This window comes from Quercus suber, unplaced genomic scaffold, assembly GCF_002906115.3.
Source record: "Quercus suber isolate HL8 unplaced genomic scaffold, Cork oak 2.0 scaffold_161, whole genome shotgun sequence".
NCBI lineage: Eukaryota > Viridiplantae > Streptophyta > Magnoliopsida > Fagales > Fagaceae > Quercus > Quercus suber.
The window spans coordinates 1,211,968-1,226,444 of record NW_027069622.1 but is presented as its reverse complement, the minus strand read 5'-3'; the positions used below and the strand labels follow the sequence as shown (position 1 = coordinate 1,226,444).

The 14,477-nt window shown below is 40.9% G+C and overlaps 2 protein-coding genes across 3 annotated transcripts; one reads left to right on the top strand and one right to left on the bottom strand.

The window, feature by feature from the left end:
• Positions 1–337: 337 nt before the first annotated feature.
• On the top strand, positions 338–8,447 carry LOC112040928 (protein EXECUTER 2, chloroplastic). 2 transcript variants are annotated; one of them, XM_024073855.2, is made up of 11 exons: positions 343–870; positions 2,445–2,561; positions 2,647–2,712; positions 3,665–3,771; positions 3,858–3,939; positions 6,002–6,697; positions 7,164–7,290; positions 7,393–7,562; positions 7,686–7,760; positions 8,045–8,137; positions 8,235–8,447. In XM_024073855.2, exons 1-11 carry the CDS (start codon positions 550–552, stop codon positions 8,334–8,336), a joined length of 1,956 nt encoding a protein of 651 aa, XP_023929623.2. In that variant the 5' UTR covers positions 343–549; the 3' UTR covers positions 8,337–8,447. The 2 variants fall into 2 exon arrangements, 1 of the variants encoding a protein (XP_023929623.2); XR_002886117.2 differs by lacking the exon at positions 8,235–8,447 and having other exon boundaries at positions 338–870; positions 7,671–7,760; positions 8,045–8,061.
• Positions 8,448–13,224: 4,777 nt separating this feature from the next.
• Positions 13,225–13,812, bottom strand: LOC111983103 (uncharacterized). The gene has a single exon (XM_024014765.2). The coding sequence runs from the start codon at positions 13,810–13,812 to the stop codon at positions 13,225–13,227; it is 588 nt and encodes a 195-aa protein (XP_023870533.2).
• Between the last annotated feature and the right edge of the window lie 665 nt (positions 13,813–14,477).

Genomic DNA, 14,477 nt, shown 5'->3' with positions numbered 1-14,477 from the left:
AACTATCCTCATAAATGAAAGCAGACAATGTCACATAATTTGGTTTTGAACATAAATTTGTGTTCTTAACATTGGCTTAATGTACTAAAGATTCTTAAGATCACATGACATTTACAAGATCCTGAATTTACAGCCTCTTGTCATCATCTTAAAGCTATCTACTTCCAATGGATTATTTCTATAATAATTTGACGTGTGTAAGACTAGGTGTACGTTCGAGATAACCTATCATATATTGACGTGGCCACGCGGGTTAGAAGTTGGTGAAGGAACCCAACCCACCACAATCGACCTCATCATCAAGAGACAGACAAATCAAAATGGAGCCCACAGATCCAAATATCATAGGATCTGAGGGCTTTGGATATTCTTTCTTTCTTCGACCTGGGCTTAGCTTATCCCCACCATCCTATCCTTATAATCAAAGCCCCTCTCTCCCTTACAAACCAAAACACCATTATTTTCAACAGATTGAAATTCAAGCACACCCCAATCTTAAAAAACACAGACACAGTCACAGACTCACAAACATTAGAGAGAGAAAGTGATATGTCGGTGGCTAATACATGGGGCGTGGGACAAGGAATCCCAATGTCCCAATTGAGGCCAAGCTTGTGTTTCTCACATTTTTCATCTGTGAAATCAAAAACCCATCTGAGTTTCGTTGTGGGTTGGAGCTGGGGCTACTCTGTTCAGACCAAGAACGCTTCTTTTAACAATACGACCCGCAAGAACTCCAGCTTCCGTTGCTCTAATGGCAGTAACAGTAACAACACCAATACCAGTTCTTCTTTGGAATGGGATTGGAACCGATGGAACCGCCATTTCTCCGAGATTGAACAAGCTGAGAGCTTTGCCTCTGTTCTAAAGGTACCCCCTTTCCTCTCTCTTTGTGTCAGAGATAAAGCTGAGTTTTTTTTTTTTTTTTTTTAATTTGTTTATGATATTTTGGAAGTGGGTTTCTAATATGGTCTGCCCAGTTGCTAAATTCAGTGAAATTTCATGGTTGTGATTGCTTATTAAGTTCATAGAAACATGACCCAAGTAGATATCTTATGGGGTGTGAAGTTTTGGAATTGAATATAGTTTTAAAAGGTTAAACTGAGAAACTTTAACAATTTAACTTGGAATTGGTTTTGTTAAGAAGTTCCTGATTTCAGTTGCTATAATTAGCTTGAGAAACTTGGGAATTGAAATTATGTGCGTTTCCTGGAATGTAAAGAGTGAGACTTTAATGTCATTGGGAGTTTGGTACAGCTGCTCAAAAGTGTCACATTGCACAAAAGTTGCTACTTTCCGCCACTTTTTTTTTTGTCCTTCTTGTCCCCTTTTGGTTGTGCTTCACATCTTTATTTTCTTGTGGAAAGTGTGAGGAAATGTAGTGACTTTTAAGAGTGGAGTGACTTTCTGAGTCCCATGGCACCAAAGAATAATCCGGACATGGGAACCAATATTATGAAATTATGGACTAGTGGATCACATGCCACCATTTTGGAAGCTCAAAACTGAGATGGAATAGATGTTTTTCTAATTAACTTTGCCATATATCAGGAAAGTTTCAAGTCGCTACTAAATGGCTGGCAACTTGGAATATTCTACTGCATAATGGCCTTAAGACCACCTATCTATAATGGTGTCAAGATTTATTTTGGAGAACTACAGAGCCTGTGTCATGTTTGCACTGTCAACTAAGCTGCGAATGCTTGTCGGTTTGCAAATCAAAAGCTTAGATTTGCTTAGTACATTTAAGTTATAGAGGTCAGGCCTTGGTGTGATGGCAAGTGCCTTCCACCAAAAAAAAACATGTCGAGGGGGGGGGGGGGGGGGGGGGGGAAGGCTGCCTACCAATTACCTCTCCCAAACCCCACAAAAAGTGGAAGCTTTTGCACTAAGTACAACCTTTTATTTCATTATACCAAACGATATGCTAGAATGATAAGTAACATTTCAAAATTTAGCATAACTCAGATGATGAACTTACTCATGATGGTTAAAATTTCTCTTTTTCCTTTTTTGGTAAGTATTATACTTAAAGCAAGCGCCCTTAGGTTTTGGCTTGAGTGATGGTAATTGTAGCTCTCAAGTCTCAGGTTGAAATCATGCCATGAAATTTTTTTTTTTGATTAGTAAGAAGAGAATATTATTAATAACAGAATAGCAAGAGAAACACAAAGAATTCACGGTAGTGAACAAAGGAAAAAAGGAACAAAAAGACAGAAGCAGCCCCTAATCTATTCTAATAGATGAAAGAAAATCCAAAATGGTAGAAAAATCCGTGATACCCCAACATCGAGACCAATCAAAGAGGGTCCGCTGGTAAAACTCTAATAACTGAACCATAGTTTTCCCCTTATGCCATGAAAATGAAAAGATTACTCAATGTTAGATAGGTATTTACAAGTTTCTGTGTTTTTTTAGTTCTGATGGGATGCCATGCTTTGTAGTTTCAACTTGAAGATGCAATTGAGAAGGAAGACTTCCAAGAAGCTGCAAAGTTGAAAATGGCTATTGCCGAAGCTACATCCAAGGACAGTGTTGCTGAAATCATGTCTCAGCTGAAGGTCAGCTCAACACTTGATTCACCAGATTTGCGGACCTGCACATGTCATAGTTTGGCAATTGATCTGATATATTGTTTATTTGCAGCATGCAGTTGATGAAGAGCGTTACCATGATGCTTCAAGGTTGTGTAGGTACACAGGAAGTGGACTGGTAATCTTAGCAACTATTGGCTATTCTATTTATATTCAATAGTCACCCTATTCCAGTTCTGGTAACCTGGTTTGCAGTTCCCCTTTACTGTTATTATCTTCCTTGCCCTCAATAGCATTGTCTTTGTCTTTTCTTATTCATTTTAATTTCAAGTAACTAATTAAAAAGTAGAAGGTGAAAAGAGGTTATTATCAAGAAGAGATTAGTTTTAATGGGAATATGAGCATCTTGTATTGATTGAATTCATGTTTCTCTGCATTTATTTATTTTGTTGGGACTCGCCACCATTTTAGAACAATGGGATGGCATCAGTTGTGATCCAACTATGTTAGAGAAAGAATTTTTGAAAGAAAGTTAGACATAAAAGAAACTGATACAAAAATTAACATGATGAGAATACATGTGTGACTCTTACTATATTTGTTTTTGTGGGAGAGTGAATTTAATTTGAAGTGTTTCAACATGTTTTTGAAAATTCTTTTGAACTGTCATAACGTTGAACACTGAGTTTTATCTCTTTTAGTTAGTGGAGAACATGGATTAGTCTCCAGTTAGGGATTGTTGTTCAACTTAATAGAGTTCTGTGATCTTCCTACTTTCTTCAATAATTACCTGATAAGTGGGCCTCTGGCATAGAGCTGTTTGAACTCACTTCTATAAAGCTGTTTTGTTTACTTGTGATATATGGAACTCCATTTATGTGACTCCTTTTTTGATAAATGGATGGCTTGGAAGATGGTAATGTCTATACTAACCAATGAAACTTTGTTGCCAAGCACATCCTTACATATAAAGATATTTCCTTGGATGGTTTCAATCAGTCTTAATCAGCCTTAATAACTATGCTGTCATTCTGTTTGATTTTCTATTCAAATCCTGATGGCAGGATGGGTCTTTTCTGTGGATGAAGAGTTTGTTAGTCTACTCTAAACCATTATCTCTATATATGTAGGTAGGTTGGTGGGTGGGCTACTCAAAAGATTCAGATGATCCCTTTGGGAGAATAATACGCATAACTCCCGGTGTGGGCAGATTTGTATGCAGGAGTTTTAGTCCAAGGTAAGATTCGTATTTCCTCTCTCTTCCCTCTCTCTCTCTCTCTCTCTCTCTCATTTTTTTGATGTCTTATCTATTGATTGTTGCAGGCAGTTGGTGACTGCAGCTCCTGGAACTCCATTATTTGAAATTTTTGTGGTAAAAGACACTGATGAGACATATGTCATGCAGGTGATTTACAGATGCTCCTATTAGATTATCACTTATATTGTATTCAATCATGGTTAAATTTCAAGATTGTGGAAGATGACCTGGGGATGGCTAGATTATGTGTTATAGTTTGATTTGGCTCTGGTAGTGCTGAGTTTTGACCTAGATCAGGCATTTCAGACACACAGTCATGAAACTTGGGATGATTCTGAACCTTACCTAACCACACGCCCCAAAATCCCTTCTCATTTCTTGTTTTTTGAGTGTGTTTGATTGCATGTGCTTGTGCATTGTTGTTAAAAACACTTATACAATTCCAATGAGCTCTGAGACAGTGTACCGTGTTAATAATTTGATTTGTCTCAAAGTTAAGAGTTCTCGTAGGTCTGGGGTACTACTTGCAACTACCAAGTCTTGAACGGGCTGATCAGAAATAGTTTATCTTTACGCTTTCTCCATTCATATACATACAACTGATCAAGTTGCAGTTCACAAGATCAATATAAGCAACTGATTTGGAAGCCCCTCTGGTACAAATTCAATATTGTTCTTATAAACCCTATTCATTATATGTATTTGCCTGCTATTTTTCCCCTTTGGTCAACTGCAATGCAATTCTCATATGTTGGATGTGTGATTTGAAAATTTGGGTCAATGGTTCAACAAAGGCTTATGGGGCAAAATATGGTTGTGAAGGGGGATGTTGGTGCTCTCTTCCCGTTATTGGCCCTCATGGAGTGAGTTTGTGGAAATCTATTAGTCGTGGTTGGCCATCTTTTGTTCGTCACATCCAATTTGAGGTTGGGGCTGGGTTTACTGTTAGATTTTGGCAGGATATTTGGTGTGGGGACACTTCTTTGTGTGTGCTCTATCCAAGATTTTTTTCTTTAAGTTGAAATAAGGAGGCATATGTGGCTGATTTGATGAAGTTCCCAAATGGTGTTTTTTTTGGGATCTAACTTTTAAAAGATACATCGAAGATTGGGAATTTGAATCCTTCTACAATTTAATGTCTAGAATTTATGGAGCTTCTTTGAAAGGAGTTGGGGACAATAAGATGTGTTGGAAACCTGCTATGGGAAGAGGTTTTGCTGTTCATTCTTATTACCAGGTGCTGACAAAAAGTTTCGATAAGTCTTTCCCTTGGAAGACTGTTTGGAAGTCTAAGGTCCCCTTTAGAGTTGCTTATTTTGTGTGGACTGCAGCTTTGAGGAATATTTTGACTATTGATAATCTTAGGATACGGCTGATTTTGATTTTGGATTAGTGTTGTATGTGTAAAAGAAATGGGGAATCAGATGACCACCTCCTCATCCATTGCTATATTGCTTTTGATTTATGGCCTACGGTGTTTACTCTGTTTGGCATTTATTGGGTTATGTCGAAAACAGTGGTGGAGCTGTTGGCTTGTTGGCAAGGAAAGTTTGGGAGGCATCGGAATTCTGCTATTTGAATGGCTGTGCCCCAGTGTTTGATGTGATGCATTTGGAGGGAGAGGAATAACTGGCATTTTGAGGATTTAGAGAGATCAGTTTTAGATCTTAAACTCTTCTTCTTTAAGATTCTTCTGGATTGGGTTACAGTGTTAGGCTTTCGTTCTTTTTCTTCAGTCCATGGTTTCATGGACTTTTGTACTTTATGCACTTGATTTGTTTTTTTCCCTTGATGTATACTTCCTGTATACTCAGGTGACACCCCTCTTCTTTTTAATATATTTTTATTACTTATAAAAAACAAAGGCTTATGGGACTAACAGCCATGATCATTGTTGTAATTTCCTTCTTTTATTTTATTGTATCAAGTCCACTTGTAATTTCTATAATTACTCTTGAGTGCTACCTGTTGAGGACTGCATCCATGTCAGGATTAGAATGTTGATTTGGCCTCAAACTGACTTGGCATTATTTAAAGACTTTCCACTGATGAGTATCATATATAGCATCCAGGCTGGATTTCACCCAAATCAGATTTGTTAGTCTACTGACATTCTTCAGTGGGGGTTCTTCCTTCGGATATGTCAGGTTCTCCAAATTTGATTGCAGTTTATGTGAAATGCTTCTGATATATTATTGTCTGTTGACAGGTGGTATGCTTGCAACGAGCCAAAGGAAATTCAACAAATTCCAGTCCAGCATCCAAACTGACAAAAGACCCTTCTACTTCTGAAGTGGAGAATGAATCTGTAGTAGATGTTCAGGAAAATGAAGTAAAGGCAGAGAGAACTGAGGACAAGGGAACTAACACTGAGGGAGTGACTGAGGAGGGAATTAAAAGTGTGATAAATTTTCTTAAGGAAAAAATTCCAGGATTGAAAGTTAAAGTCATGAATGTTAATGTTGCTGAGGAAGTGATAAAGGACAGTGACTCTGTGAAGCAGTTGATGCAAGAAGGCAATGAGAAGGCAGGATCTACTGAGAATCCTGAAGATGAAGTTGGTAATTTGGATGAGATTCAGCCTGATGAGGTCACCGTAGGAGGAGGTAGTGATGCCTCAGAAGATGAGAAGGATTTGGATATGAAACTTTTTATTGGTGGGGTTGTTCATAACAGTGATGATACTCCTAGCAAGGATGAGTATGTACGTCTTCCTGCCGAAATTAAAGATATGGAGAGAGATTCTTTTGTGCTACATATCCCTGGGAGAAGCTTAGATCATGATAATGGAGAAAGTAAAGTGTCCAGAGTCAAAGTGGCTGCTCTAGCAGCTCAAGGTGTCTCAGAACTTATGCCTTCTGATGTTGCCAAGGCCTTTTGGAGTGCTGACAAAATTTCTCCAAAGGTAAGGTTGAGATTTAGGGAGTTTTATAGTAATTGAGATGTGGACATTATGTTTGTTGAATACTCTTCTTGTTATAAAGGATACTAGATTGGAACATAATAGGATATTGAGAAGCATTTATTTAGTACTCATAAATATTGGGAAGACTTAGTTTGGATGATTTCTTGTTATGCATCGTAAGTATGTGTTTTAAATTAAGAAAATGCCTTCATTGGTTGTAATTGAGGTTGTCCGCATGTTGGTGCATTTTTTTGGTCCAGATTGAAATCAAAAGGAAACACTGAAATTCCATTAAATTAATAAAAACACTGTAATTTTGCCTTTTGGATAGGTTTATCCCCCCCCCCCCCCCAAAGTTTTTGCTCTACGTTACTTTTGGTTGCAATGGTATGTTTTCACTGACAGTAAGAATGCAATGGTATGTTTTCACTGACAGTAAGTATACTAATTCTTAACTTAATTTTAGGTTTCCAGAAATGTGCGTGAAATTGTCAAACTTGCTGTTAGTCAAGCACAAAAGCGCAGCATATTATCGGAGTATACAACTTTTAATCGGATTACTACTTCCAGAGGAGATTTAGACCCTTTTTCAGGTGACTTTACATTTATCCATTTTCTTTCTTTCTTTCTTTGTTGCCCTTGAAATTCAATTAAAGCACATCTTTCGTTGCTGTAACTGGCTTGTTGAAGTGTAGGCCTGTATGTTGGTGCATTTGGCCCTTATGGCACTGAGGTGGTACAGTTGCAGCGTAAATATGGTCAGTGGAATGGTGGGGATGATGAAGACAAGTCTTCAGATATGGAGTTTTTCGAATATGTAGAGGCAGTGAAGCTAACTGGGGATCTTAACGTACCTGCTGGCCAGGTTTGTGGCTTTAAATTTCTTGATGGTTATATGGTTATGCTGGCTTGGTTTTTGTATGCAATTGCCCATATAAACACAGTAAAGGATATTATAATACTAGCTTTGTAGTTTTTGTGTGTCTAGGTGACATTTCGTGCTAAAATTGGGAGAGGAAATCGCTCGTCCAACCGTGGGATGTATCCAGATGAATTAGGAGTGGTAATTATACTTGCAATTAGATAGCTCTCTCTCTCTCTCTCTCTCTCTCTCTCTCTCTGTGTATGTGCACACACGTGCATGCATGCATGCATCTGCAATGATATGTACTTGATTCTCATTGATTCTGAAACCAAGCACTAGAGATCCTCAACCATGTATTTGGTGCTACGGAAATGCATTTGTGACGTGTATCATTGCATATACCCCTCTCTTTAGGCTGCACAAAATCTGTTCACCTTGGACCTTTCAGACACGCAACTGATTCTAAATGCTTATTTGACCAGGTTGCAAGTTTCAAGGGTCAAGGAAGGATAGCAGAATTTGGGTTCCGAAATCCACAATGGGTTGATGGAGAACTTCTCCAACTAAATGGCAAGGTAATGAAATTGTTGTGCTAGCATTTCTTCTCAGTACAAAATTTCTAACTATGACAAAAATGTTCAGCTGTGTTTTCTTCGTTGTGTTTTTATGTAGGGCATTGGTCCTTATGTCAAAGGCGCAGATCTTGGTTTCCTATATGTTGTCCCTGAACAGAGTTTTCTTGTGTTGTTCAACCGATTAAAGCTACCTGACTGAGCCATTAGATCGAGCTTTTAATGCTGAGAATATCCATACCATGTTTGAGCAGAGAAGGCAGTTTTAAACTCTCCTCTTCCCCCCCACCCCTCAACTCTTTTTTTTTTTTTTTTTTTTGGATCAGCAATCTAGGTTAGAAAGGCTTTTGCCCTTGGATTAAATGGATGTAGGGATCCGGTGATAGGGGTAAAACCAGGAACATGTTTTTGCCCTTATATAATTAGATATTAGGTTTCCACCTGTCCGGTGATAGGGATTGGAACGGGAACAGGTTTTTGTCCTTAGAAAAAATAGAGATTAGGTTTCCACTTGTCCAATGATAGGGATTGGACTAGGAACAAGTTTCTGTCCGTAGAAAAAATAGAGATTAGGTTTCTACCTGTCCGGTGATAGGGATTGAACTCGGAACAAATTTCTATCCTTAGAAAAAATAGAGATTAGGTTTCTACCTGTCTGGTGATAGGGATCGGACCTGGGACAAAATTTTGTCCTTAGAAAAAATAGAGATTAGGTTTCCACCTGTCCGGTGATAAGGATCGGACCAAGAACGGGTTTTTGTCCTTAACTAGTTGACAAATCAATAATGATGATGCCAAGAGCGTGAATACACATGCATGCATATACATTGTTCACATATTACATTGTACTCAACCCGAGTTACTACATTCCAACGGTTAGTTGTAAAACTTTTTCAAATTGTGTACATTCCATGGCTGGGGAAGTGGTCTTGCATCCAAATCTTCCAGATAGTATGCTCCTGCTCCAACAATGGCAGTAATCCTATACGACCCTTCCTAGGTCGGGGCTAACTTTCCTGCACTGACGTCTCTTGTGTTTCCTACTACTTTCCGTAGCACCAAGTATCCAGTGCTAAATTCCCTCCTCTTCACATCCCTGTTGTACCACTAGGTAAGTTTCTGTTGACACTCAACTAGTCGTATGGTTGCTGATTGGCATTCCTTTAACAGGTCCAGTTGCTTCACCATTAATTCATCATTCTCGGTGGGGAAAAATCCTGAAACCCGAGCGCTGCATAAATTTACCTCAGCCGATATGACTGCTTCCGTTCCGTATGTTAAAGAAAATGGAGTTTCTCCCATGGACCTTCTGGAAGTCGTCTGGTATGCCCACAAAATGTTGGGCAGTTCCTCGGCCCACCTACCTTTAATTCCCTCAAATATTTGCTTTAATCCGTTTACAATTGCTTTGTTAGTGGCCTCAGTTTGGATGTTACTTTGCGGATATGCCAGGGTAGAATACTTGCTCTTGATACCAAGATCGCTACAGAACTTGTGGAAGGCTTTACTATCAAATTGCAACCCGTTATCAAATACTAGGGACTCTGGTACTCCAAATCTTGTTACTATGTTTCTCCACATAAACTTTTTGACATCTACATCCCAAATATTAGCCAATGTCTCAACCTCTGCCCACTTAGTGTCGTAGTCCATGGCCACTAGAACAAACCTGCAATTTCCTGTAGCTCGAGGGAACGGACCAACAATGTCCAGCCCCCATTGCATAAAGGGCCATGGGCTACTGATAGGATTCAAACTTCCTGCAGGTTGATGGATCAACAAGGCATGCTTTTGATATTGCTCGCACTTCCATACGTATTTGGCATCATCCTTGTGCATTTGTGGCCACCAAAATCCTTAGGTCATTGCTTGGTAGGCCAATGAGCGTCCCCTAACATGACTGTTGCACACCCCTTCATGGAGTTTAGTCAAGAGCTCATTAACCTTATTGGGACACAAGCATTGAAGATATGGCCCCTCGAAAGACCTTTGGTACAACTTACGGTCTGTCGATAACCAGTACCGAGCAGCTACCTTACGTACCCTGCCTACTTCTTTTTCAGCCTACGAGCACTCGATCCTTAGCCAAAAAGTCAATGATCGGATCCATCCAACATGGCTCAAATATTGCTACCATTGAAACACCTAACACTGCATTAATACTCGGCTCCGCCACCAGCTCCACTTTGATTAACTGAGGTACCTCTTTGGTCAATGATGACGCCAAAGTGGCTAGAGAGTCGACATGTCGGTTCTGTCCTTTAGCCACTTGAACCATCTTTGCCTTGAGAAATTGGTTCATAATCTGCCTTACCAATCGCAAGTACTTCATCATTCAGGGATCCCTAGCTTCAAAACTACCCTGCACTTGATTAACCACTAACTAAGAATCCGAGTAAACCTTAACTTCCCGAGCACCCAGATCAAAAATAGCTCTCAATCCGGCAAGCAAGGCTTCATACTCGGCTTCACTGTTAGAAGCCTTAAAACCTAACATAAAAGAATGTTCCAATCTTATCCATTCTAAGGTAATGATGACAATTCTTGCCCCAGCCCCCATTGCGCTAGATACGCCATCCACAAACACCTTCCACAGGTGAACCTCTACATGACAAACCACCTCCATCTCCTTCCTTGGGGAAAACTCTGCAACAAAATCAGCGAGAACCTAACCCTTCACTAAATTCCTAGATCTATACCTAATGTCAAAAGAACCCAGCCGAGTCCCCCACTTGGCTATCCTGCTTATGAAATCGGACCTCTTCAATAATGACTGTAAGGGATATTCGGTCAATACATAAACGGTATGGGCTTGAAAATAATGGGGCAACTTCTTGGTAGCATGTACTAGTGCTAACACCAACTTCTCTAGGGGCAAATACCTCGTCTCGGCATCGACCAAAGTTTTGCTAACATAATATATGGGCTGCTGCACACCTTGATCCTTTAATAGTATGGCACTCATGGGATGCTCGGATACCGAAAGATATATGAATAAATCCTCATTGGGCTTTGGGGCTGACAGCATAGGTGCCCGTACTAAGTAATCTTTTAAATCCTGAAAAGCCTATTCACATTCTTCATTCCAATGGAATCTCTTCCATTTCTTCAGAAGCTAATAAAATGGATGGCATCGGTTTGCAAACTTGGAAATGAACCAGTTCAGGGCGGCTAGCATGCCCTCAACACCTGGACCTCCTTCGAATTACTTTGCAACTTGAGGCGCTCTACAACTTTAATCTAATCGGGATTGACCTTTATCCCTCGGTAAGTGGATTATATACCTAAGGAACTTGCCAGCCCCCACTCTAAAAATGAACTTGTCTGCATTGAGGCGCAGCTTATGCCGCCAGAGCACTTCGAACACTTCCTTAAGATCACCAATGTGCCCCTTTTCTAGTTTGCTTTTAACCACCATAGCATCAATATATACTTCCACTGTATGCCTAGTTATATCCTTGAACATCCTCGTCATCATTCATTGATAAGTGGCTCCAATATTCTTTAGACCAAACGGCATCACGGTATAGTGGTAATTGGCATCGGGGGAAATAAACACTATCTTTCCTGATCCTCAGTAGTCAGGGCAATTCGGTGATAACCCTAGAAAGCATCTAGAAAACTCATCCTCGGGTGCCCGTACGTAGCATCTACCAGCTGATCAATCTTTGGCATAAGAAAGGGGTCTTTCGGACATGCCCAGTTCAAATAAGTAAAATCTATACAAACCCTCTATTTCCCATTTTTCTTTTTCACTACCACGGTATTTGCAATCCATTTTGGAAAGAAAACATCCTTTATTGCCTTCGCTTCTTTCAACTTCTAGACTTCTTGCTTGATTGCCTCAACATGCTCCTTGGTCGACCTCCTCGGCTTCTGCTTCTTAGGAGGAAATAATGGATCTACATTAAGCTTGTGAACTATAAATTTGGGGTCCACTCCGGAAACTTCGTACGGGCTCTAAGCAAACACATCCATGTTTTGTATGAGCAATAACAGCATATGCACTCTATCTTCATCCTTCATACCTACTCCTATCTAAAAACTCTTATCTTGGTCTAGTAGTATCTTCACTTTTATTAAGTCCTTGGGGCAGCTAGCCCTCAATCCCCTTTGGGGTTCCTTTAATTGCTATAAGGGAACCCCCTCTGCTGATTCCCTTTGTTTAATCTCCCGGTTAATAGCTGCCACCAAACATTGCCTGGCCACTTGCTGGTTGCCCCTTACTATGACAATACCATGCTCAGTGCGAAAGTTGACCTTAACGTGCAGGGTAGAGGGAATTGCCCTCATTGCATGAATCCATGGCTTTCCAAGAATCGCCGTATATGGGGAAAACGAATTCTTCACTATAAAGGTCACCATGACTTCCTTGCCTTCCATGTTTACAGGGAGTAAAATCTGCCCCTTTGGGATTACCATCCGGCCATTAAACCCCACCAAGGGTGTGTCGTACTTAGACAGGTCCTTATTCTTCTAGCCAAGCCTCCTGAACAGGTCGAGATACATCACTTCGACGCCACTTCCCTGGTCTACCAACACCCTCTTTACTATAAAATCGTTTATATAGGTTGTGACCACCAAAGCATCGTCTTACGGTTGGATCGTTCCTTCCGGGTCGTCTTCATTGAAGGCAATGGGCTTTCGAGTGAACTTCAACTTCTTCTCAGAGGGCTGCTCGTCTGAACAACTTTCTACCAGAACCATAGCCAGTACCCCTCTTCTCTTGGTCACCAGGGTACCCCTTGAAGCTGCATATATGACCTCTACCACTCCTAATGGGGGTGGAAGAGGATTCCCTCAAGGTCGGGTACCCTGCCCGGCCTTCTGATTTCTTGGGTCCACCACAAACTCTTTCAAATACCCTGCCCTCACCAACTACTCTAAATGATCTTTTAACACCCTGCATTGTTCAGTGGTATGCCCCTTATCTTTATGGTAAGTATAGTACAAGTTCTAATTTCTTCTGGGCGGGTCACTCCCCATCTTGTTTGGCCATTGAAAGTGTGGTTCATTCTTAATTCAATCCATGATCCTTGCACCGACTCCTTGAATGTCACGTTCACTTCCTTTACCTGTGCACTCGGTTCCTAGATCCTCAAATCCTTTTGGGGCTTTGACTGAGAACCCCTTTGCTGAGGCTGACTTGTGATCGGAGCCTTGAATTTGTTCTGTTGTCGGTCATCCTCGAACCTTCTATACTCTTTGATACGCCTCATCAACTGCCTCATATCCTCGGGAGGCCTCCTTGTCAACAAGTCTCGTAGTTCGGAATCCTCGGGCAATCCCAATCGAAAATTGCTTGCTGTGATTTTTTCATTACCCCCATCAATCTCATTGTACAGTTCCCAGTACCGGCTAGTGTAGTTGCGAAGGGTTTCCCCGGCACCCATCTTCATAGACAGCAGTGCATCCATTAGTTGCAGCACCCAGTTACAAGTCATAAACCGGACCCCGAAATCTTGAATTAGCTCAACAAAACTATGAATTGAGCCCTTCCTCAACCCATTGAAACACCTCAAAGTGGTGGGCCTAAAACTTGAAGGAAATACCTTACATATCAATGCATCGTTATGACTGTGCAAGGACATCATCCGGATGTAATGGCTTACATGTTCTACGGGACCTGTTTTCCCATTGTAAGAGTTAAATGGGGATCTAGTAAATCTGCTCGGCATTGGTGCCCGTTCGATATCCCCTGAGAATGGTGATCAAGCAGCTCTACGTAATGCTCAGCTCATGGCATCCATGGCAGCATTCTAGGGTCATCGTCCCTCCGGGGAAATTGAGTTCCGGTCTGCATACTCTTGAGACCAATCCCAGTGTCAATGGGAACCAAATTGGTGAGAAGTATCTCTGTAGCCACCCCCCACACTAGCATATCCCTCTGCATGCTCTTCGTGGTCTCTTCTGCGACGTCTACCTTTTGCCTCTAACTCCAAATCCCTGACCAATCTACGCAAGCGTTCAAGTTCCTTATCTCTTTGGTCAAAACGCCCCTGCCCTGAAGCTCCTAATAATGTCCGGTGTGTTTGAAACGACCTTTCTCCAAGACCAGACTGCTCTTCCCCTTACTCATACTCCCTGTCTTCATGCCTCTTCTGCCTTCTTTCCCGCCAACCTGATCCCCGGGAAGATCTCTTACAACCACTTTCAGCGTAACTCCCTGATTAACCTCCAGACATTTTCCCTGCGCGAGTCTCGGTAGAACCACAGCTATGTAGGAGATCCCAACAGACGGCGCCAATTGTGCATGCTCGAATTCTACTTGATGGGCCAGGCTTAGAATTGGACTCACAATTTACTTGTATTAGTGGGCTTAGTGTTTCCTACTAAGGGTAGT

Bases quoted from the DNA above. Each gene is read 5' to 3' on its own strand.
- LOC112040928 (XM_024073855.2), top strand. From the start codon at position 550: ATGTCGGTGGCTAATACATGGGGCGTGGGACAAGGAATCCCAATGTCC. The intron at 7,291-7,392 runs GTGACTTTACAT...GTTGAAGTGTAG, and splicing joins AGATTTAGACCCTTTTTCAG to GCCTGTATGTTGGTGCATTT. The intron at 7,761-8,044 runs GTAATTATACTT...TTATTTGACCAG, and splicing joins ATCCAGATGAATTAGGAGTG to GTTGCAAGTTTCAAGGGTCA.
- LOC111983103 (XM_024014765.2), bottom strand. From the start codon at position 13,812: ATGCCGAGCAGATTTACTAGATCCCCATTTAACTCTTACAATGGGAAA.